At 30.0% G+C, this 24427-nt stretch overlaps 2 protein-coding genes across 8 annotated transcripts; both read left to right on the forward strand.

Annotated features, from left to right (window-relative positions):
• The first annotated feature begins 4508 nt into the window (after positions 1–4508).
• On the forward strand, positions 4509–9149 carry LOC120067715 (probable RNA-binding protein 18). Of its 7 annotated transcripts, none has more exons than XM_039019271.1 (7): positions 4509–4673; positions 4828–4899; positions 5033–5143; positions 5399–5471; positions 8218–8291; positions 8381–8507; positions 8587–9149. In XM_039019271.1, the coding sequence occupies exons 4-7, from the start codon at positions 5463–5465 to the stop codon at positions 8893–8895; spliced, it is 519 nt and encodes a 172-aa protein (XP_038875199.1). In that variant the 5' UTR covers positions 4509–4673; positions 4828–4899; positions 5033–5143; positions 5399–5462; the 3' UTR covers positions 8896–9149. The 7 variants fall into 7 exon arrangements, with proteins under 7 accessions (XP_038875199.1, XP_038875196.1, XP_038875198.1 ...); XM_039019268.1 differs by having other exon boundaries at positions 5033–5134; XM_039019270.1 differs by lacking the exon at positions 4828–4899 and having other exon boundaries at positions 5018–5143.
• Positions 9150–10086: 937 nt separating this feature from the next.
• On the forward strand, positions 10087–14891 carry LOC120092593 (uncharacterized membrane protein YjcL). Its single transcript, XM_039050729.1, has 6 exons — positions 10087–10504; positions 10945–11171; positions 12116–12226; positions 13138–13293; positions 13521–13762; positions 14345–14891. The coding sequence occupies exons 1-6, from the start codon at positions 10185–10187 to the stop codon at positions 14666–14668; spliced, it is 1380 nt and encodes a 459-aa protein (XP_038906657.1). The 5' UTR covers positions 10087–10184; the 3' UTR covers positions 14669–14891.
• Positions 14892–24427: the final 9536 nt, after the last annotated feature.

A 24427-nucleotide genomic window follows, 5' to 3' on the forward strand; every position in this document is an offset into this window, starting at 1 on the left:
TGAGAATCAATTTTTGGATAAATTTGAATTGTTCAAATTAATAGAGAGATTTAATTATATATGATACAATTAAGTTATTTCAATTATATATGATATAATTATTATAATGTATTTGATACTTTATAGTTTAAAGAGAGGAAATAAATATTTGAACGAGATTTAAATATAGTTTGTATGAATTAGATTCATAGTTGTTAAACCTAATATAAATATGATTTATATTAAATGCCATATAAGAGGAAAAATAAATTATAGTTTATATTGTATGTGATACAATATTAAAACTATAAGTTATATGTTATATTTGATAATATATATATAATATGATAAGTTAGTTATCATATTTATATTTATATTAACTATTATTTTAATAATAAGAGAGGGAGTTACAACTCTCTTCCCATTTTTTCCCTTCCACTCACGTAAGTGGGTGGTGGTTATATTGGCATGTAGAAAAGAAAAGGTTTCTTCTTCTTCTTGGAAGATGATCGTTTTGTGATACACAGAGAAAAGACAATACTATTATGTGATGTGAATTGAATTTTCTTGGTAAACATTTTTCAATTCCTTCTTCCTCTCCACAAAAATTCCCTCAAATCCAAAATAACCAGAGTCCACCACTATTGGGTTTTCACTCTGAGAATATCGAGGAAACCTTCGTGGTCGTGTTCGAACTTGTTCGAGTTATTTCTTGGAGAAAGTTTTCAATTAGTGTTCAAAACACGTCCATAATCCGAAAATGAAATAAAATAAAAATTAACCTAAAGATACTGAAAATTGAAGGAAAAGGAAGAATGATGAAGTTTTACTTCGACATCCACCAATTTGCCTCCTAAATTCGGCATGTTTTGATCTAGGGCCAAGGAGAAGTATATATAGAGATCAACGCAGTGTTGCAACGCTGATGCGGCTGAAGGGAAGCGTCAGGCAAGAAGTCCAACGCATGGCTAACGCTCAATCGTGTGCGCGCCTCGTTGCTTGTCCGTCAATGGTCGTAGCGTTGCAATGCTCTAGAGAATCGTTACAATGCTGATGCTTCTGTCTTTTAGTGTTGAAGTTCAAGCGTTGAGATGCGTTGACGCTGGCGATGATTCAACTCTGGAGCGTTGTGACGCTTGGAGTAGCATTGCAATGCTGAGTCCTATGCCAGATACTCGCTACTCGCTGCTCGATGACTTGATACTCGACGCTCGTTGATTTGGTAGCATTTTCTTGATTACTTGACAGCCTTTTACTCGATGATGCTCGATGGCTGATCATACTCGGNGCTCGTTGATTTGGTAGCATTTTCTTGATTACTTGACAGCCTTTTACTCGATGATGCTCGATGGCTGATCATACTCGGTGGAAGTCGATGGCATTTTGGTAATTTCAGCTCCTCTGAAGCCCGAATGTTCAAATCAACTCCAAATTCCTTCAAATTAACCCTATTCTTCACCAAATGATTAATTCTTGATTGCTCGGTACCTACAGAATAGGGAAATAAACACATAAAATCCACTAACAAGTCCGAATTAAGCTAGGAATAATAACTCTTTTTTAGAGCTATCACCCGAGAGAGACTCAGTTTAGTGATTGGATCACAAACCAATTGTTCATTAGAGGATTAGTGGGACTTAAGGAGCAAGATGTAATTTCATGGGGGAAAACAACATTTGACCCAACCGTTATTACAAACAACTTGTGAAGGATCGACTTATTATTATGGTTAAATCAATTGGACACAAAGATATTTACAGTGAGGAGAGTGCAACTACTGAGTTATAGTGGCGTGTCTCGGTAGTTAATGAATATTGATTAATTCGATATAAAGAGTTTAGCCAAATAATCTCAAATTGTTGGAGCTCATGATTTGTAGGTCTAAAAAGTCCATCTACTAGCTCGTGAAATATTACACCTTAGATTAGAATATTGAGCGAATTTGAAACGTTCCAATTCGAAATTAGAGCTTGAATTTGAAGTGTTTAATTTCAATTTTTAGGGTTTGGATAATTAATTTGATATAATTAAACGCTTAAATTTATCAAAATTAATGGTAAATTGAAGAGTTTAAAATATTTAAATATTGTTTACATGAATAAGGATTCATGTTTAAATTAGATGTTTTATTAATTTAATATTTGATATTAAATTAGTAATTAATTAATTAATTAATTAAAATTAAATCAATTTTTTTATTTTAAAATTCAATATATAGAAATTGAATTAAGATTTAAATTATTCTTAAATTGAAAAAATAAAATGTGAGTGGATTTATCCAAAATTTGGCTTTCTAGTGGATTTTTCCACATATGTACCCTATCCACTCACTTAGTGCTAAATGAAGTGCCAATTAGCTAAAAGACTTAGTACTTGCATGTTTATGTTGAATAAATACTTCAATTTCTCAAATTGAAATGGATGAAGTTATGAAATTTTGGAAATTTCAGCAAAATTTCTTTGAGCTCTCAAACCCTCTCCAAACTACTTCCAATTCTCTCTCGATTTAGAGTTCCACAACTCAAATCCATAACTGAAAATAGTATAGGAGATTCTCTTGGTGGTCTACTGTAAATTTGAAGGTCAAATTCGTGGAGAGTAGAAGGATTAAGATGGAATTTTTCAAAGGTAATGAACTGAAACTCTTGTATGTGAAAAAACTATTTTTTAAGCATGTTTGTAACTCAAATTAAGTATAATTAGAGTACTTAATGATTTTGTTTGCTTCAACCTTATGCATATAGACGAAATGGGAAGGGTATGGAAGAGAATTTGGCAGATTCAGACTCCTTCGAAAGTCAATTATTTCATTTGAAAATATGCCAACAATATTATTCCTACAAGAATTAATCTTCAGAAACAGAGATGCCCTTTAATCCCATTTGCGCTGTCTGCAGAAAGAAATATGAATACATATACCACATTTTTTGTAGCCAAGAAGGCTAGGTTATTTGGTTTTAATGAGGCTGGTGGGATTCTTATCATTCAAAATCTGGTTGTTTAATTTGTGCCTTTGAAGCTTAATAAAAATTCTCAATTTTATCTTAAGAAAATGAAATTAAACAATTATCTTTGACATGTCATTGGATGTGGAATAAAATATTAAGGACAAAAATATCTTTTTTTTTTTTTTTTTTGTCAAATTTTAAGTTTAGTTTTCTATTTGGTCCCTAGGTTTAAAAAATATTTCACATTTAGTTCACATGTAATTGAAATGAGATTTCATTGATGGATGAGTCATAATAGACCTAAATCGTAAACATAATTGAATTGCTCTTGATTGTAATGACAACTGTAAATGTAGCAATAAATGTGACAAATTAATAATTTTCGTATTGTGACAGTGACGCTAAAGTTAATGGATCCCACGTAATTTTCAACCGCAGTTAGATTAAACACTTTTTGTTCCATTTGATTACAAATTTCAAGGCAAGCTCCATATCTCATTATAATTAGGTAAACAACAACAAAAGTAATTAATTGAAGTTTTTTTTTTTTAATTTTTAAAATTACCATTGATGGATAACTTTTCAATTGATGTAAATGTGGTCTTAGTCCATTTCAATTTAATTCATAGGTTCAAGATGTTACAATTTTACCATGAGATTTGGGTTGTTTCAATTTAGTCATAGGTTTTAAGACTAACACTTTTAACTTCGATTTTTCACTAATTATTCACTTTCAATTTTTGAGATTATTGTTTATTAATAAATGTAAACTAATTATGAAGTGAAATTGTAAACTAATTTTATAGTAATTAAATAATAGTGAAACTTAATCGATTATAAATCTTTTAATATATATTAAATTCATAAATATATAATAATACCTAAGTCTGGAAATTAATATTATGTAAAAAAAGTATGAAAATTAATATTTAAAATAAAAGAAAAATTATTTTAAATGACAAAACTGATAAAAATATCTATAGACACAAATGATATTCTATCGCCGTCTATCACAGATAGATTGTGATATTTTGTTATTATTGTAAATTTTTTGTTCATTTTCCTATATTTGAAAACAGGTCTTTAATAAAAGTTTTTTTGGTAACCATCTTGTTTTTTGTTTTTGTTTTAAAAAATGAAGCCTATGGACCTCCAAATTTCTACATTTGTTATCTATTTTTCACTAATGGTTTTTAAAAAGTTATTATTTTTTTTAAAAAATAAAATTTGGCTAAGAATTCAACTATTGTATTTAAGAAAGATAAATTATTATAAGAAATGTGTATGAAATAAGCTTAATTTAAAAAAAGAACACTAAAATCCCGTTTGGTAATCATTTAATTTTTTGTTTTTGTTTTTAAAAATTAAGTTTATAGACATTACTTTTCTCTTCAAATTTTTTTTTTTTTGTTATCTACTTTTACTAGTGGTTTAAAAAATAAAGTTAAATTTTGAGAATTAAATAAAAGTAGATTTCAAAAAATAAAGCCAAATTTTGATAAGAATAAAATATGCTTAATTTTAAAAAACAAAAATAAAAACCTAAATAGTTAGGAGAGTTAGATAGTTACCAAACCGGCAAAAGATTTTCTTTTGAAAAATTTAGTCGTGGAACTTGGAGTTGGAGTGGAGGTCAAAATTACGATGCCCTACGAGTGTCGCTACTGAACTCGGCAACCCTCTTCTTCTTCTTCTTCATACAAATCGTAATCTCAACTTCCGAAGTTGCCTTCTAAGCTTTGATCTGTAAGCGTTGTCTTCTTCACAATACACAATTATCCCAGAATTCCATTTATCCTCTTTCTCTAATCTCCACTCTCTAGGGTTTTCAGCGATCCCTTTTCATGTTATACTTATTGTATTGTGGTCAAGATATTTAGCATTCATTCTTTCGTATCAGGAATCGGTTTTGATCTTGAGTTCTTGTGTCGAAAGTTATGGTGGTTTAATCATCGCACAGTTCTTGAAATGGGTTTGCTTTTCGTTTAATTGTAGTTTATTTTTTGCCTTTGATTTGTTAGGATCACTAACTTTTTGTGATAAGTGCTGTTTTTTTTATCAAAGAAGGTTGCTTATTCATTCACTATTAGAATCTTTCCCGGCAGGGGCGAAGCATATTGAATGAACGTGACCTTTGAATATTGTTGGACAAGAATGTATACTTTGAAAAGTAATTGAGATGGAGGAAGAGCCTAGGGGTTTAGACGGTACGAAGGGTTAGTTAGCTTCTTGATAGTTTTGAAATTGTAGTTATGATGCAACTTGATGTGACCTAGATAAGATTAAATGTTTGCTCTCAATTTTTCTTATCAATGCTTGGGTTCTTTTAACTTATTTCTAGAATATTTGTTTGGTGCTTTGTATTATAACTGTTGTTGGTTTAATAATTTAGTATTTTTTGTTTCATTTTGGATGTCTCCAAATAAGAAATCCTACTTAAGTTGTTATTTAATATGTACCTACTTATGCAGATATGCACGACATCCAGAAAGATTCTCATACCTTGTGGAACTGAACTTACAAATTTGCTATCTTATGGTTATGGTATATTCCTGATCATTTTCGTTTTTATGCATTTACTTGCTCATTCTAATAAAATCTCTTAATTATATTTGGGGTCTTACCCTGTTTTCTATAACCTACATGTTGTTTGAACCACCACTCTTTTCTTCTCCTTATTTATTATTATTATATTTAGTAACCTTTCCCTTTATTGGAGATTGGTGGAAAACTTTGGTGTTCAATGGCTGGCCAGGTCACTTCTTCATGCTAAAGTTGAAAACCATCAAGAAGAAGTTGAGTGTTGGAACAGATGGATATCTGCTAATGTGTTTGTCAAAATAAAAGAGCTAAAAGATAAACTAGTGTCCCTGGATTCTCTGGAGGAAAGTGAAAAATTGGATAGGAGATCATCTATGAAGCACAGACACAGACGATACGGATACATCTAAGGATGCGCCATTTTTTTAATATACATATTTCTAAAAAACGAAGATATTGATACGTTGAAGATAGATTTTCATTTTCTTTAAAAAAAAAATCTAGGATATAGATAAATTTAGCATACAAGTTAATAACAATAACACAAAATAGAATACAAACACTGAAATACAATACAAAAAAAGCAACATCTAAGATGTTGAAGTACAATAGTTAATAAAATGCAATAGAAAAGTGACTCATATTGCAGAGAAAAAGAAGAAGATTAGAGAGAAAAGTATGAAAATAAACGAAAATTTTTTTCATTGAATTGTTGAAGATATCCAAATGGTTTGTATTTTGATGGGATTTTGTGGGAACTCAAATGTGAAGATGAAGATTAGATGATTCTAATCTAAGGTATGGTTTGTTATTTATTTATTTTTAGTTTTGGACTCGAGTAGTAAACTTTTTAAATAGATTGCCTAGTTTTAGATTAGGAAAGATTAGATAAGTTGTTGCTTGTATTTTTTCTTTAAAAATATACGCGTAGAAATAGATACGTCAAATCGCGTGTCAGATACGTATCTGGGAAGTATCTGGCAGTATTGGTATCCGGTACGTGTCTGATACTGATTCTTTGCCTCACATGAAGTATCTGACGCTAGGCAATCACGTGTCTGATACGTTATTTATTTATTTATTTTCTTTTAGATGAAGATACTTTATGTGAGGCAAAGAATCTGTATCTGTGCTTCATAGGAGATCATAAATCAAGATTCAACCTGAAAAACAATCTTCTTGGTTTGACAATAAAGGAGGAAGGATTTTGGAGATAGAGATGCAGACAGAAATGGCTGAGGCAGGGAGATGAAATTTTTGGGTGGTCACTTCCCTCAAAGTTATGGCTGTTATTTTAGTTAGAAGGAAGGAGAATCTGAGGTATTCAATTTTGATGAGAGGAATTTAAATTTTACTCACCGACTAAGGGGATAGATCTTGAATTATTTTTCAACTTTTTCCAATAACTTGACTGTGGGGAAAGATTCTTACCCGAGTGCTAGAATTGGAATTTTATCTCCTTTGAAGAAAGTATCAGACTTGGGTAAAACTTGGAGGAAGATATTTGAGAGTAGTTTCTCCTGGTGTGGCAAAGTCCTGGGCATCGGGGTATGCCTTTGAATCTAAAGTCTCGGAACATCATCAAAGATAAGGTAAGCATTAATGAAATTAATACCTGCTTCATTCTGAAAAGAGCATTGTTCTGGTTGTAGAGGACGCTAGACCTAATATGTCTGACAACTAGACTAGCCCTTGCTCAAGGTGATGACTAATATTTTGTCTGAAATATTAAAATGGGGGCTCCCTTGGATTGTTACTGAATATGCACTTCCATAGGTTTTTACTAGATACCAATTGAGATGACAAATCTTGATTCCAAATGGAGAATGTAGATTAGACAGGGTGTCTTCATCTTACAAACTTCTTTAACTTCCTTAGTGGGAAGCCAAGAGGGAGCTTGTAGCCACATGTGGGTCGAATCAGGTTGGCCAACTGTATCCGACAGTTTGACTGGATCTTATTTACGAGAGCTTTGGGGATAAATTTCATTCTGGGCTTTGACAGGAGGTTGAATAGCATGAAAGACTAAAGAGAACATTTTGAATATGAGGATTTTACATATTTTTGGGAGAATGCTACTTTTGTTGCATCTTTTTGGAGTTCATGTCATTAACACTAGTTTCTCTCCTTTTTGAACCCGGAGTGCCTTCTTCTATGCTCCTAGAACCACCCCCTGCCACCAAAAATTAAAATAAAAAATAAAAAATAAAAAATAAAAAATTTAAGGGAAAAAGAATTAACTCAGGTGGAGAATGTTAGTGAAACTTATCATTGCTTTAAAGCATTTTGCTGAAACCATCCTAAGGACAGTTTTCTGGTAGGTATTTGATTCTGCTTTCTTAGTTTTTGATTCTTTGTCCACTAAATTTTGTGGGTTGCTCCATCAGCATCCAACCCAAGACACTCACATCATTCTATACTACAACCATACACATAACGGTAATATATTGATAAGAACCTTTTAGCTATATGTTCATTTCTTGAGCCTAGTCTAATCTAGTCATATTTTGTTTCCACTTGTGAATTATCTATTAATATTAAGTATAAGGTTCAAATATCAGTTTAATTTAATGGGTCAACACCGATTCTGGATTTCTCGAGTATATTCTTTTGTCTAAAGCCTAAAAAATTGAGAACTTTTTTGCTTCTGATGTGGTGGTATTTAAGTGAGCTTCTGTATATATTTTGCCCCATCTTGTAGCTGTGAAGATATAACACTACTTTCAATTTTATGGAATTACTCCCTCAGGATTCAAATGGTTTTGTTGATGAGAAGTGTGAAAGCAAACTTTATATTGGTAATCTTGACCTCAGAATTACGGAGTAAGGAAAAATACTGTCCCAGCATATGCAATGTATTTGTCTTCAAGTTTTCCCTCTTCCATATTGAAGTTTGAATCAACTTGTTTCAGAGCGGCTCTCATTAAACTGTTTTCTCCTTATGGGAAGATAATATCTGAGGATTTCTTGTGGCACACTCGTGGGCCAAAGCGTGGAGAGCCACGAGGATTTGCCTTCATTGAATACAGCTCCAAGGAGGTAAGTTGCTAGGTTTACCCTTAATATAATAACCTCTGTCAAGCCATTCCTTATTTTTGCTTGTAAAGTGAGTATGCAGGAAGCTAAATTGGCTAAAGAGAAGATGCATGGAAAATTAGCTTGCGGTCGTCCATTGGTCGTCCGCCTCGCTAGTGAAAGGTTCATAACCAACACAACAAATGATACTTCAAGAGCAGCAGGCGAGTCAAGCAAATCGAGACTCGGTGGCAGCAATTACAGACAGATGACTCGCAGCGATAAGATTGCTGCCATAAAGAATAAATTGAGAGCTTTGGAAGGAGGTGGGGAGAGCTCTAGTGTGAAAAAACAGAAGCAAGACAATATGATAAGTCATCTCTCAAGACATCCCGATGTTGAAGAAAACTGAGATTGGTAGCTTGTATTTACCCAGATCTCTTTCTATTGTCACTAAACTTCTATAGGAAAATCTGATGCATAGTGTTAAAGTTTAAATATGATGCTGATATACATAGCCTGATCGTCTATGGCCTGATATTCTGGATATGCGTCTCTCCTTTCTTTTTCTTTCTATTTTTAGACAACAAAGTGGGGAATCGAACTCGGGTGGTGTCACGTGACCACCACAATGAAAGAGAAATTGCAAAAATATTTGAATTCATATCTAGAAGTTATCAAGGACATGTACATGCAACTGGTTACTAAGAGATAATTACATTGCAATGATTTCATCAATGTGATGTGATGAATGAATGGAGTATCGTGATTGAAGTTTATTTCTAAACATTTCACTAATAAGGTTTTTCAATTTTTCATTTTTGAATTTTTATCTTGGAAACATTACTCTCAAGGTTAAATCAATAGTTCTCTGGTTGTTTAAATGGGTTTACACAACACTAATTAATATGGTCTCTTTCTCTAAAGGTTAGAATTTCAATTTCTCATCTTACTAAAAAAAAAAATAGTTCTTATTTTAAAGTAATGTTAACCAATGCATAAACTATCCATTGTTAACAACTTTGTTGTGGGAGCCGTCTTTGATAATTTTCGGAAGATTAACACTTATACGATTTGACAGAGAATGAGCATGGGACACTTGGGTGCACCATTCAAGGTTTAGATCCCCATCTTGAGCTCTTGATGACTGGAGATGCATTGATCTCACGTATGTTGTGGTTAATGGCTTGGTTGATTGGTGAATGAGGAGAGTTTTCACATTCGAGATCAAACTACTTGATTGTGTTGGTTTCTCTGTGTATATCCTTCTAAAAAAGAGTTAAATTGATCTAATTTCAAGAGTTTATGTTTTGTTTGGTAACTATTTGATTTTTAATACGTAGATTTTGAAAATTAAATCTATAAATACGATTTACACCTCTAAATTTTTTGGCTTACTACTTACTTTTTATCGATATTTTAAAAAATTACGTCAAAGTTTTGAAAACTAAAAAATGCTTTTTAAAAATTTATTTTTCTTTTAAAATTTGACTAAGAGTCTAACTTTTAAATTTTAATTTTAGTTAATTTTTTTTTAAAAAAATATTGTCAATTAATTGATGTAATGATTTTTTCTTATTATCCGCTAAAGCTCGGATGCTTCCATTACCATTTATCCGTCAAAAATGGAAAGTTCATCTTAAAAAAAAAAAGGAAAAATAAACCGATAGCTGAGAAATTTCTGTGATCACTTCACCATTAATGGCGTCCTTGACGATAACGAACCCAGCCATGTTCGCGCCTCATTCTCCCTTGCTGCAAATCCCTTCATTTTGCCATTACTCGCTTCTCCCTCTTCTCCATGGCCGCCTTCCTGCTCCCGCTCCCGCTTCAGTTTCCAAATCCTCATTTCGGAGAGTAAACGGTGACACTCAGCTTCTCTCATCTTCGTCTTCCTCGAGATACCGCAACTCGACTCGGAATGTGAAGGTCAGGTCGCAGCTGAGGCATCCAATTATTGCGCCAGATGATTCTTGGGGTACATGGACTGCTTTGTTTGCTATTGGCACATTGGGCCTCTGGTACTTTCTCTCGAATCTTAATTTACTTCGTTAAAAATGGATATCAATTGTGACTCGTATTTATTGCTAATGAAAGCTACGGAAATTTTAGAGCGCATTGAATGCATTTTCTGGTGTTGGATTGTGTTTGTTTTGCTGGAGTCAGAGACTAGTGGAAATTGAAATGGAATCATGAATGGATAAGAAGTTTCGCTTTATTCTTAAATTATACTGTTAGAAGTAAGCATTCTGATTAACTGAATATGGAAATGATCTTTTTTATTTTTCTGAGACTGTCTGCTTGTTTAACACAACGTAAATCTCTCAAATGACCAAGAAAATTGAAGAAAGTTTGTTAGGCTTACTCTTTGCATACTCTTGTTGTTATTGCCTATTTAATGACTACCAAAGATTTTGTTTGTGAGCTAATAAGGGGAAACTCTGTGAATGTGGGTTTAAAGGTCTGAGAAGACCAAGATTGGTAGCACAGTGAGTGCTGCTTTGGTTAGCACTTTGGTTGGCTTGGCAGCCAGTAACTTTGGCATAATCCCTTATGAAGCCATGCCTTATTCGATTGTCATGGAATTTCTGCTACCATTATCTGTTCCATTGCTACTATTTCGAGCAGACATTCGTAATATAATCAGATCGACTGGGTCATTACTTGGAGTTTTCCTGCTTGGGTCAGGTAATTTATTTGTCTTCAGTTTCTTGATATAGTTATGTTTAATGGCAGCATCGACTTGATAATTCAACCTACTTTCTGTAGAATTTATTTGATCTTTTTGGAGACATTAACGATTTAGAGGGATTTTTTTTTCCCCCATATGTGGGATTTTATACCAATTGAGCTAGGCTCATTTTGACAATGTTTTAGAGGTCCATGTTTCCAAATTGGTGTGAATTTACATCTATTATTTCTTAATTCTTTCAACAGTTACATCTTATGCTAACTTATAAATGATTAAGGCAAATAATGAATAATTATTTTTAACAGTCAATGCCTATTTTCTTTTTAAAATAAAAGAATAAAGAACCTGTAACTGTAACTGAAAATGTTAAAGGTGCAGAAATTTCACACACTATTGTAAGTGAATTTCTCTAGATTCTTTTCTTTTGTTTACTAATCAACTTGCTCTCTTTTTTCTTATGTATGTATCATGTATGTGTGTGTGCACGCGTGTATGTATGTATATTCATATTTGAAAGTCCATTGCAACTTCAAATTAGCATAAAATTTGAGAAATTTGAAATTGGAAATTTCTTTAAAGCCAAATAGGAGTGTAAAAGTAAATAAATAAATTTTGAAAAAAAATTAAAGTCTAGGGTCAGATATTTCATACATGAGCAGAAAGCTAAAAACGGGAGAGAACTAACATAATTAATAGGTCTATGACAATAAAAATAACAGTTTGACATCCTGATTTTTAGAATTGAAATTTAGGGTCAGATATTTCATACGTGAGTAGAAAGCTAAAAACTGAAGAGAACTGACATAAAATAATAGGCTTTTTACAATTAAAATAACCGTTTGACATCCTGATTTTTAGAATTGTGAGTACAGGTGAAGTCACTATATTGTTTTAAAATTGTAATCTTCCTTTTGACTACTTTCTTTTCTTTGGATGGCAGTTGCGACTATTATAGGAACTGTAGTAGCATTTCTCATGGTGCCTATGAGATCACTTGGTCCAGACAATTGGAAAATAGCTGCTGCTCTCATGGGTAGTTATATTGGTGGATGTAAGTTGTCAGAAAGTTTTGTCTCTGTTACTTCTGTATTTGTGTCTCAAGTGAGGCCTTTCTTTATGATTCGAACGAGATTAGATGAAATTAACTTGGAACAACTTCTTTTCATTGAATGATATCAAAACCCGTCAGCATCATATGGCAAGTAGCCTCCCATTAATGGCAAAGATTCTTATTTTAAATCCAACCTCTCTGCCCTTTACATCACTACAGAAACGTTTGGGGACCACTTCTACATTGCTATTTCTTTCTCAGTTAGATTTTTTTTTTTTTTTTTAATATTTTCCTAGTGGCATTGGAAAAGGGAAGCAAGGGCTTTTAGAGCCTAATTGGAACTAGAAGATATTTAATCCAAGTGAAATGCATTCCCTTGATACTTATTGATGAAATTACAATCGCTCTTGCAGCTTTCAGGAAATTAATTTGAATAAAATATAGCTATCCACATTGTGCATTAATGCAATGAAAAAGTGGCTGTAATTTCCCCTCTTCCATTACTATCTAGATATACCATGTTGGAATATACTACGAAGTATTTTAAGGATGTCAAATAAACGAATATATGAACTCAGCTATTCCGATTGAATATTGATATAGCATGACCACAATTGTCTATGGGGCACATTTGTTGGTTCATTATCTTTAATCATCATATGTTTATATATTTAGTAACTGGAATTTGCGGCTACAGTACAGCAATAATTTTTGTTTTTACCTAGCCAACATTAGATATGCCTCTTATTTTGCATGTAGGAACTGAATTTTTCTACCAAAATTAAGAAGCATATACATCCTACTCATGTAGTATCCAATTTTCTCAATTTGATATTTCTGATCTGAAGTATCTAGTTGATGTGACTCTACTTCTCTCTTCTTTGGCCTTTCTTCCCGGTTGTCCTATGTAGCTGTTAATTATGTTGCAATTTCAGAGGCTCTTGGTGTTTCTCCATCAGTTTTAGCAGCAGGAATGGCTGCTGACAATGTCATCTGTGCTTTATACTTTGTGGCTCTCTTTGCACTGGCTTCCAGAACACCTCCTGAGCCTCTGACATCAACTGACGGTACATGGTTCCTTCTAGCTTCAGTTTCATCCGAATCATTTTCAGGATTCTTGCATCCATGTGTGCCATAAAAATAGATAATCAGCTATCTTGCAGTTGCACCACTAACCATGTATAACCCATGCTGTTTATATCCTTTCAAGATTACAAGTTTTTGGAGAAAATAGCATAGTACAATTCCTGATTTTCTACCAACAATTCTGATTAGAACCTGTAAATTTTACCAGCTGCTTCAACTGACAAGGACTTTGATCTTGGCACGAAGCCCCCTGTGTTGCAGACTGCTACGGCTGTTGTTACATCATTTGCAATATGCAAGTTTGTTACATGGATTACTAATATATGTAAAATTCGAGGTGGCAATCTTCCTGGGGTAACTGCAGTTGTAGTCATTCTAGCTACCATTCTCCCAAAACAGTTCAATTATTTAGCACCTGCAGCTGATACAATTGCCTTCATTCTTATGCAGGTATGTAGTTTTAGTTGTATCTCTTACGGAAGCTTGTGCATCATTTTCTATTCCTGCTTGTTGATAACCACAACAGAGAATTTGCAATAATAGTGTAGAGACCAATTCAATTTTCCTGCCAAAAGTTATAAGCATATGTCTGCCTGGCCTATGGATTTAGTTCACCTTTATTCATCTCCTTTGGATACTGAAAGGTGGGGGAGGCATGTTGCTTTGACAGTTTGACTTAGGTGAAAAAAGTACATGTTGGGACCAAAAGTAAACAAAGAAAATACATCATGGTCTGCCATAATAACTTAGTGAAAAAAATGCATATTGGGATTGGGACCAAGTTTGTCTCCTTGTGGCATGTCATGAACATGATCTTGCAACTTTGGCTTCCAATAACACTTCGTTATTTTGTTTACGCTAATGAAAGAGAAAATTTGAGAACAGGAAAGTAGTTGAAAAAAAATCTACGTGCTATGGTTTATTCTGTAACTTTTAGATCTGGGTAAAACAAGAGCATGACATGAGATTTAAAGTTAACTGAAAAGCACCTGAAAGTTCAATTGGCTTGTTTATTTGATCTGACTTGAACAGGTATTCTTTGCTGTTGTGGGTGCTAGTGGGAGTGTATGGTATGTCATCAACAATGCACCAAGTATTTTCATGTTTGCTCTAGTTCAAGTTACAGTCCATCTTGCTGTAATTCTAAGTTTTGGAAAGCTGTTCAGTATTGATTTAAAGCTGTTGCTTCTGGCTTCAAATGCCAATATTGGGGGCCCAACAACAGCATGTGGAATGGCAACTGCCAAGGGTTGGAGATCTTTGGTGGTTCCTAGTATTCTTGCTGGCATTTTCGGTATCGCAATTGCTACTTTTCTGGGCGTTGGTTTTGGGTTGATGATTCTCAGGCACATGTAGATGACACGTAAGTTTTCTTAAAACATCAAAACTGTGATCACATTCCTTCGTACAGTCATAGATGAAAAATATTAATAGACATCCTAATAAAACATATTAATAGAAAAATGGGAAGGAGGAAAACTTATATAGAACCCATCTCTTATGATTTGTAAAAGCCGTTGGAAAATCTGTTATTGCTTTGGAATTTATTCATATGGTCAAAACAAGATTATATTCTCAATGCTTCCGGTGATGGAAAGATGCATATCAAAAGATGGCATCTGTTTACTGATGAAGAGAAAGACAAATATCGGATTCAACCGCGACGCCTGGTCGGGCACTTGATCTAGCAGTGTAAGTTCAAAAGGTAAGATTTTGCAGTGTTCTAGAAGATCATGACTATAAAAAAATTTCATGATGGTTTTTGAAGCCTCAAAGCTGATTAGTTTTGCTCTTAGAAAGTGGTCAAAATAGAGATATTTTCTAGAAAGAACTCCCACAATGGAGACAGAAACGTACATAAACTTTTGACTCACAGAGAAAGACAGAAAAGAGCAGCTAATTTTATCTATTTGAAATGGACTACATTTTAAAAATTAAATACGCTCGAACTTTTATCCTTTTTCTTCTTCTTCTTCTTCTTCTTAAGGTAATAATGATGCATTATTTGAAAGTAAAATAAAAGAAAGTAACTTGTGGGGTTATTTTAACTTGAAATTGGAAAAGAATCTATTCTTGTCACGTGGTCAATGAATTATTATTATTATTATTATTTTAGTAGAATTGGGAGTAAAAATTCGAACCAAACTTTGTAGTTTCTAAGACACTTGTTTGTCAATTGGATAATGTTCAAATTGTTATTATTATTAATTATTATTTTTAGTAAGTAGAGGATTTAAATTTTGATGGGTGAGATGTTAAGTGTCTATGAATAAAATTTAACTTTAAAATTTAGTATTATTTAAGTGGACTTTAAATTTTAATATATAGTAAAATTAAATATTTTTAACTAGAGTATGGTATGTGCATGGATGTGAATTTCTTTTCTTTTCTTTCTTTTTTTTTTTTTTAAAAAAAACTAAACTTTATAATATGATTTAAATTTAATGTTATTTTATCTTAACGAAAAGAGAGGTTTATTTTAAATCTCATTATGATTTTTTTTTTTTTGAAAGCTAGGATAGTGGGGTGTAAGGTGTTGGTTACATTGATTGTATTTTAGTTTCACTGTTTTATTTCTTTAGTTCCACGGTGAAATTTTCTTTACCAACATGTTTTTGGAGAAAAAAAATGGTTAAATACTTAATTTAACAATAATTTAGGATAGCAGTGGCAGAGCAAGGAATTTTATATAAGGACACTGTATGTACAAATATAACAAAAAAAAACTATAAATGACGGTAAAAAAGATATATTTATTGAGTAACTAATTTATTATATTATAATTGCTCTCTACGAGTTTTCATGTTTTGAAATCGATCATGACTTTTCACTTACTTTTCTAGTTTGAATATTTAGCAATATAAATAAAATATAGCATCCTTTGAAATGTCATATTGTAACTAATTAGAATATTCACTTAACCAAGCTGTATTAAATCGTCTCGATTTTATTCCAAAATTCTTAAAGGGAGAAGCATGATTTCGAGATTGACAATGACTTTTTAGTAAAGATGCTATACGAACTTGATCTCGAATATTATAATTATAATCATAAATTTTGGTTCTTAGACCATGATTAGTTTTTTTAGATTGATTAGAATCTAAAACATTTTTCTTCTTTGAATTAACTCTATAAAAGTATTATAATAATAAGAATATTACATTCTATTATATAGATTTAAAGGCATAAAAACTTAAGTCTAAGAAAATTTTAAAACTTACTTGTCGTGTTCGTATATCCAAACGAGTAATAGCAAATAATCCTCAAATTAATTTTAAAAACCTATACGAGTAAATGCGAATGTAAAGATAACATGAAAACAAATAAAAATATACAAACTGTAATGTGAATATAAAATTATGTGAAAAAAATGAATGATACATTTTTAATCGAATGTTCTTGAGATTGAAAAGTGAATTTCGAAAAGAAGAAAAAAAAAGTTTATAAATCGACTAGTCTTGTTGGTAAAAAAAAGTTATTTGACTATTTATTAAAGAAGACACATTATTATATTCAAAATGTCATATTCTATGATCAACTTTTCTTTATTATTCTTTACATGAGTCGGGTTTTAAAAGTCCATTAAAAATTAAAAATTGGAGTAAAAAGTCATACGAAATCTAAAATAAAATGAAGCAAGCAATAGGAGTCAAACCCCTGTCCTTCGCCAACCAGATAACACTACATAGAAATAGAAATGTTCAATTGTCCCGTGGGGATGGGGCCTCGGGGGGAACGGGGAGGGAGTGAGGAAAAAATTCCCCGTGAGCTAATTCCCCGTCCCTCCCCTCGATAGTCTTTATTTATGTATGCAATATAATTATTTAATGTTATGTTATTATTATTATTATTATATAAACATTACATTTAAATTTCAAGTTTGATTGTTTATTAGTCAAGATAATGCATATGTTTAAATTGAATATTTACATTTAAATTATATACGTGAATAATTTGATTTATATTTATTTCTTTCTACTAAAAAAAAGTTTATTAATTTTTTTTATGCCAAAATTTGAGTAATTTATTTCTAAATTCAAATTGTCAGGTAAAATTAACCATAATGAACTATTTAGTGATAAAGTTAATTGTGTATTTAAAATTTATTCACATTAGTGATTTAAATCAATTGATTTTTTTTTTTTTTTTAAATAACTACTGAGGAAAAATTACAGGGAATCGACCTAATCTTCGTGGGAATTTTCACTGGGATGGGGAATGAAATGAGGAGCGGGGATGGAGACGGGGAATGACATCCTTGGTCCCGCCCCACCCCATGGACACCTCTACACTTAATATATATACTTTATAATTTATATTAAAAATAAAAAAGAAGAATCAATTGGGGGGCACGTGCCCCTTTTGACCCCTATGTGGCTTTGCCCATGTAGAATGGTATTTTTTTTTAATGTTTGAACCAAACATTTTTTTCTTGAAATTTCAGTAACAATTTAGTTATGAACTTCTATTAATAATAATTTAAGTTTTATACTTTAAAAAAAATGTGTAACAATTTGGTCATCATTCTTTACAATTTGTAATAATTTACCCCTTATCATAAAAAATATTATTATGCTTTATTAAAATTTCTTATACAGACAAATGATTAAATTTGCTTACAAACTCCAAAGATTTTTTTCTTTTGGATACAACAAATTATAAAGACTAATTCACTACATGATAAAAAAATTGATATTTAATATTGATGATATTTTTTATGATAGAAATCAAATTGCTGTACATTTAAAATTACATGGACTGAGTCATTACTATCTAAAATTGATTAACAAACCGTACATTTTAACCAATTTTTAGTTAAAAATTTATGATAGTAATAAAACTAGAGTGATATAAATTCAAAATTACCAAAAATTTGGATGTCAAGTGGCAAGTACGTCCTAAATCCTCCTATGTTATATTAAAAGCATTTATTTCTTGGAATATACAACTGCGCCAATCTTCTATAAAATTACCATTCCTTCAAAATATATTGTTTTGTGACAAATTTCTAATAAGAAAATTTTGGTAAACATTTATTCCTGCCACGTCGGCTTCTTCAGTCTTTTAAACTCTTGATGTGAACATATAGTTTAGCCACATAAATTGGTCGAATAAATACTACCTATATGATGTAGAAACTTAACAATAACAATCACGTTCGTAATGTTTATTTTTTAATTCATTTTTCGAGACTTTTTAAGGATCAAAATAAACATTTTAAAAATAATCAAATTACTATTTTTTACGAAAAGCAAAAATGGACCATTTCAAAGTTAAAAATGAAAACGGAATAAAGTTAAAAGTAGATACCCTAAAATGAGATTTAACCCTCTAGATATAATCATATGCTTTAGAAACAATAATAGAAATTATTGTATTCTAACAATTCATAGGCAAAAAATGATTGTGAGATTGAAAAGGCTAAAATTTGCAATTTATATAAAGCACAAAAAAGGTAATTGTCCCATTCAGATTCCCTTAAATTTTGGGGTGGTCAATAAAGAAACCACTCTTTTTAGATCACAAAAATCTAGGATCAATTTCAAATTCATATAACAATGTATATAAAATTATTATTATTATTATTATTATTTCCCCCCCTAAATTTTGTATGATTTGCAGTGGATGGGGTTGCAAAATGCAACATGAGATGTCTTGTTTCATAGGATTATTGCATGACAGCAGACATCATTAATAAACATTATTGACTTTGCTCAACAAAATATTACACTTTGGAGATTTGCAAATCCTTTTCATAGTCAACACTACAGCAAATAGGATTGCAAATCTTCTACTATTACCACTCCTAATTTAGGACCCTCAAAAATAGCTTTTAATTATGCAAGAAAAATATCGGTTTAAAGTTTAAATTATTTAAGACCCATTTCATAACTATTATATTAATAGATTAAAATACTATTTAGTTCGGTTCTATTTTTTTTAGTTTTGGTTCAATTTGGTCCTTGTAATCTCAACATATTTATTTTGGGTCTTTTATTTTTTTTTAAAAAAATGACTATTTTGATCCTCATTTGTATTATTTTGATATAAAGTTTAGAAAAATGAGTTAAAAAAATATGTGACCAAAATGGTTAGTTTTTTAAAGTGTTAATGACCAAAATGGACATTTTAAAAGTACATGAATCGAATGAAATATTTTGAAAATACATGGACTAAGGCTCCATTTGGGATTACTGTAGCTTTTAAAATAATTACTGGCAGATGTGCTTTTAGAAAAATCAGCGGTGAAAAAAAGTAAAATAGTATTTGGTAAATTTCAACTGAAACTTGAAAAAGTAGGTCAGAGTGTTTGGTAAATGAATACAAAAACATCTTATTTAAGATATAATAACTAAAATAGACTTATAATCAACTTTTTTTTAATTTAATATTTTAAATCATTATTTAGTATGATAAATTTTGTTTATTATAGATTAAATTTTAAAAATGATGGAAAATAGCATTATTTTAAAGTAATGAATATGGTATTTTTTTTAAAAAAAAATGATGTATTTAACTCATGAAAAATAGAAAATAGATTTGATTAGGTGAAAAATAGATAAATATATTAAATAAATCTTCTTTTTAAAGTATAAAATTAAAAATTAAAAATTAATTAAAAATTCTACCTAATTTTAGGAGAATCTAAAAGCTAGAAGATATTGTTTTTTAAAGTCAACGTGAAATTATGTTTTTTTAAAACAGATTTTAACCGATTTAATTTAAATATATTTTAACAAACGCGCAAAAAAAAAAAAACATTGTTGTTCAAATAAGTTTTCACTTTAATTTTGTTTTCTAGGTAGGAAAAAAATTAGTAAAATGTCTTCTTAGTCCCTAAATTTTTTAGTAAGCTTCAACTTAACTCCATCTTTTACAATGTCACTTTTACCCCTAAATTCCGTGTTTGGTTTTTGCTTTGTCTTTAAATTTTAAAATATTACATTTTTATTCTTGAGTTGTGAGTTTTGTTACCTATTTGGTCCTAAATTTTCATTATTTATACTATACTTTTAATTTTTCGCTAAGTATCATTTTTGGTTCTTGATATCAATTTCTATTAATTATTTTAAAATAATTAAAATAAATATAATTAAATTAATATTTTCTAATTTTTCATCACTACTAAAATTAATTAATAAATTTTACATCGTAATTGTTTTAAATTAATTAGATGAAAGTTAATACAGAAGACCAAAAAGAGAACATGGATGAAATCTCAAAGATAAAAGTATAAAATATTGGTACATGAATTATCATTCAACATCTCTTCCTACCATTACTAAATTATTAGAAGTTTTGCAATCTCGGTTTCTCTAATTTGATTCAAACATAGCTTCGTGAATAGAGTATCAATTTGATTGTTTTTTAAAAGGTGAAAGTTTGATCTCTAAAACTAGTAATTATTTAACTATAGAAAATTACTATTGCTTTAAACATAAAATGCAGATGTGTTCACTTTCCTTCACTAATTAGGAATAACTTAAATTAAGATTTATTGAGAGTTCATGAATTTTTTGAATAAAGTTCAAAATAAAGAGACCAAAATGATATTGGAATCATAAATTTAATTTACAAACTAAACCTTTTGTTTTCACCGAACAATTCACTGAATTTTAAAAAGTATCAGTAGGCATGAATTTTTCATTTTTTGTATTTCACAGGTTCTTGAACTTGAAAAATATTATAAAAAATTTTCAATTTTGTGGATAGTAGATCATTGGCATTTATACGAAATTTTTAAAAATTAATTCATCAACTATATATATATAAAATTAAATAAAAGCTTCAACTTTCAATTTTGTGTCTGACAAATTCATAAATTTTACAAAGTATTGAATAAGATCGAGTGACTTGTTAGATTCGATCATACCAACACTAATGCACCGGATCTCATCAGAACTCCCACAATTAAGCATATTTGGACAAAAATAGTATTAAGTTGGACTACTTGGGAAGTCCTCGTGTTGCATCCTTTTTAGAAGGTCAAGTGACATGTTGACAAAAAATAAAAATTGAAAGTGTAAGAACTTATCGAATACTATTTGAAGGTTATAGACTTATTAGATATTTCTTAAAGGGAAGGAACCAAATAAACAAAACCTTAAAAATGGAAGGACTAACTTATAATTTAAATTGATCGAAACAATTATTGAATATTTTGTTTCTTTGGAAGTATTCAGCCATGGAACTGTGAAGAAATTCTTCATGAAAAGTGTTTTTTGAATTGAATTGGATCTTTTGTTTGTTATTGAACTTCCCCCACCATGTTTGTCTTCTCCAAGTTTGAAATGTCAAAAACAGCTTTAAAAAGTGCTTTTCTGAAAACTTCCTCTGCTCCCTTAGCTTTCTAGGGGCCATATTGAGATGTTTCTAACTTATAATTATTCTTAAATGGCATCATTTTAATCATCATCTTCTATATTATTCAAAAGCTTTGAGATTTTACCTCATATCTTATTTCTTTTTCTTTTCTCATATATATTCCTCTCCATTTGTTTGAAAAATCACTCACTTTACCATCCTTTTTATTTTATCTTTCCAAAGGAAGCATCTTTCTTCTTCACTCTCTTTCCCCCCCTTTTTTCAAGTGACATGTAATTACATTGAATTACTAAGATTATCCTACACGTGTCTTAGATTATCTTTCTCAAGCACTTCTTATTAGTTGTACGATGATGCACTATCTTCTTTGGTTATCATCACGACACTTCTCTCTGCCACTCTTCAAATTCTTTCAAACTCAACTTGTTTATATCTATATGTGTCGATATACTATGACACATTATTTTTGAATTGTGGGTTAGGAGTATTATTTAGGTTCATTCTTGTACCTAAAGTTGAATTTCTATGTAAATTAAGTTCATACCACCTCACTTTTAGTTCGAAACACTTAGAAGGTTATTGTGAAACATGATGTTACGATCATTACTAGAGATTCTTATTGAGATTTTGATGAGCAAAAAAATGTGAGACTAGCTAGCCCACCAATCTAAAATACTCAAAACAAATAAATCTTATTTTTCAATCAATTGGTTGTCTTTATTAATGCAATCGATAATTGCATCCAAATTATAATGTTAGATCATTTGTTGATATATATGAGAGTTGTAATCTTAATTATTGTCAAAGTTATTAGGAAACTTGACAATCCATTACTACTATGCAAACATAATTTGAAAGATGATCAGAATAATAATATGGGCAACAAAAAAGGTAGAGCAAAAGGATAGAGATTACACCAAAATTTTATATAGGCTTATTCAACGTGGGCCATGTTTAGTCTTCTAAAAACTCTACATGTTCGATTATGATAGGACGTGTCTTTCTTATTTAAGATCTTCAATAAATATAAGTCTTTATGACCTCCCAGCATTCTCGTGCATCTTTTACAATTTGGCAATGTTATAATCTTTGTTTATTTTGAATTGTTTTTAAGAGTGAAAACTATCCTTACAAATAATTCTTTTTTTTTCATCTATTGTCAAGAAAAAAAAATAAAAATAAAAATAAAACTAATCTCTTTTTCCACTCTTTTTAAATTTTCTTAAACGTTGTTAAAGTGAGCTCAAGGTCATTGTAAGATTGTTTTATTTCTATTGTCAAGAAAAAGAAAATTAAAATTAAATTTTTTTCTTAAAAAAGAACCAAGGTCAAATTACAAAAAAACAAGAACAATTTTCAACATCCAAAAACTAAAAAGTAAAATCCTATTTAATAACCTTTTTATTTTGTGTTTTTTTTTTCCGAAAATTAGACTTGTTTTCTCATAGTTTCTCAAATATAATTTTCATCTTTCTATAAATAAACATTGAATTCTTTAGTTAAATTTTAAAAACAAAAACAAGTTTTAATTTTTAACATCTATTTTATTTTTTAGTTTTCAAAACTTAGTTGGGTTTTAAAAACGTTACTAGAAAGTGAGTAACAAAACAAAGAAATCAATAAATGTGTTTTATAAGCTTCAAAAACCCAAGACAAAATATTAGGGTCTAATTTGATAATTATTTGATTTTCCGTTTTTAGTTGTCAAAAATTATGCTTATCGTTTAGTTTTTTATTTTTTTGAAAAATTAAGCATATAGACACTACTTCCACCTTATAATTTATTCCTTAATTATCTACATTTTACCAATAGTTTAAAATATCAAGTCAAAATTTGAATTTTTTTTTTTAAAAAAATAGCTTTTAAACACTTGTCTTTATTTTTGAAATTTGGCTAAGAATTCAACCATTGTAGTTAAGAAATATGCAAATCATTATAAGAATGTGGAAGAAATAGACTTAATTTTTAAAAATAAAAAATAAAAAACAAAATTGTTACCAAACTGTGTCTGTTTTTTTAGTTTTAAAAAATTAGCATAGTTTTTTAAAATACTCTTAAAAAAGTGGATAACAAAATAAAAACATCATGGGTAGAGGAATTGTTTATAAATTTAATTTTAAAATTTAAAACAAAAAACCAAATGGTTATCAAATGAAGCATAAGACATTATTTGATAATAATTTTGGCTCGATTTAGTAATTATTTCGTTTTTAGTTTTTGGTTTTTGAAAATTAAATCCATTTTCTTACTATGATTTGCATCTTTCTTTAGTACAAGAGTTGAATTCTTAGCTAAATTTCAAAAATGAAAACAAGTTTCTAAAAACTATTTTTTATTTTTTAAATTCTGGCTTCATTTTTTAAAATATAGGTAAAAAGTAGACAACAAAGGAAGAAATCTATATGGGGTAAAGTTGTTTGCATGCTTAATTTTAAAAAATTAAAAATAAAAAATCAATTAGTTACCGAATGGAGCTTTCATTTTCTGTTTTATGTTTTCTAAAATTTATGCTTCTTATCTCCCAAATTTTCGATTATTAATTTTGGCTTTCTCATAGAATCACTCAAGTTTGTAGTCAAATTTTAAAAGTAAGAACAAGTTGTATAAAAACTACTTTTTTTAAAAAAATATCAGTGATAGGCAAAAATTAAAAATAAAAAGTAGTTGTATAAAAACTACTTTTTTAGAAAAATATCAGTGATAGGCAAAAATTAAAAATAAAAAGTAGTTGTATAAAAACTACTTTTTTAAAAAAATCACTCAAGTTTTTAGTATGAGTTAGGCAAATA

This window comes from Benincasa hispida, chromosome 12 (genome assembly GCF_009727055.1).
Source record: "Benincasa hispida cultivar B227 chromosome 12, ASM972705v1, whole genome shotgun sequence".
Lineage (NCBI taxonomy): Eukaryota > Viridiplantae > Streptophyta > Magnoliopsida > Cucurbitales > Cucurbitaceae > Benincasa > Benincasa hispida.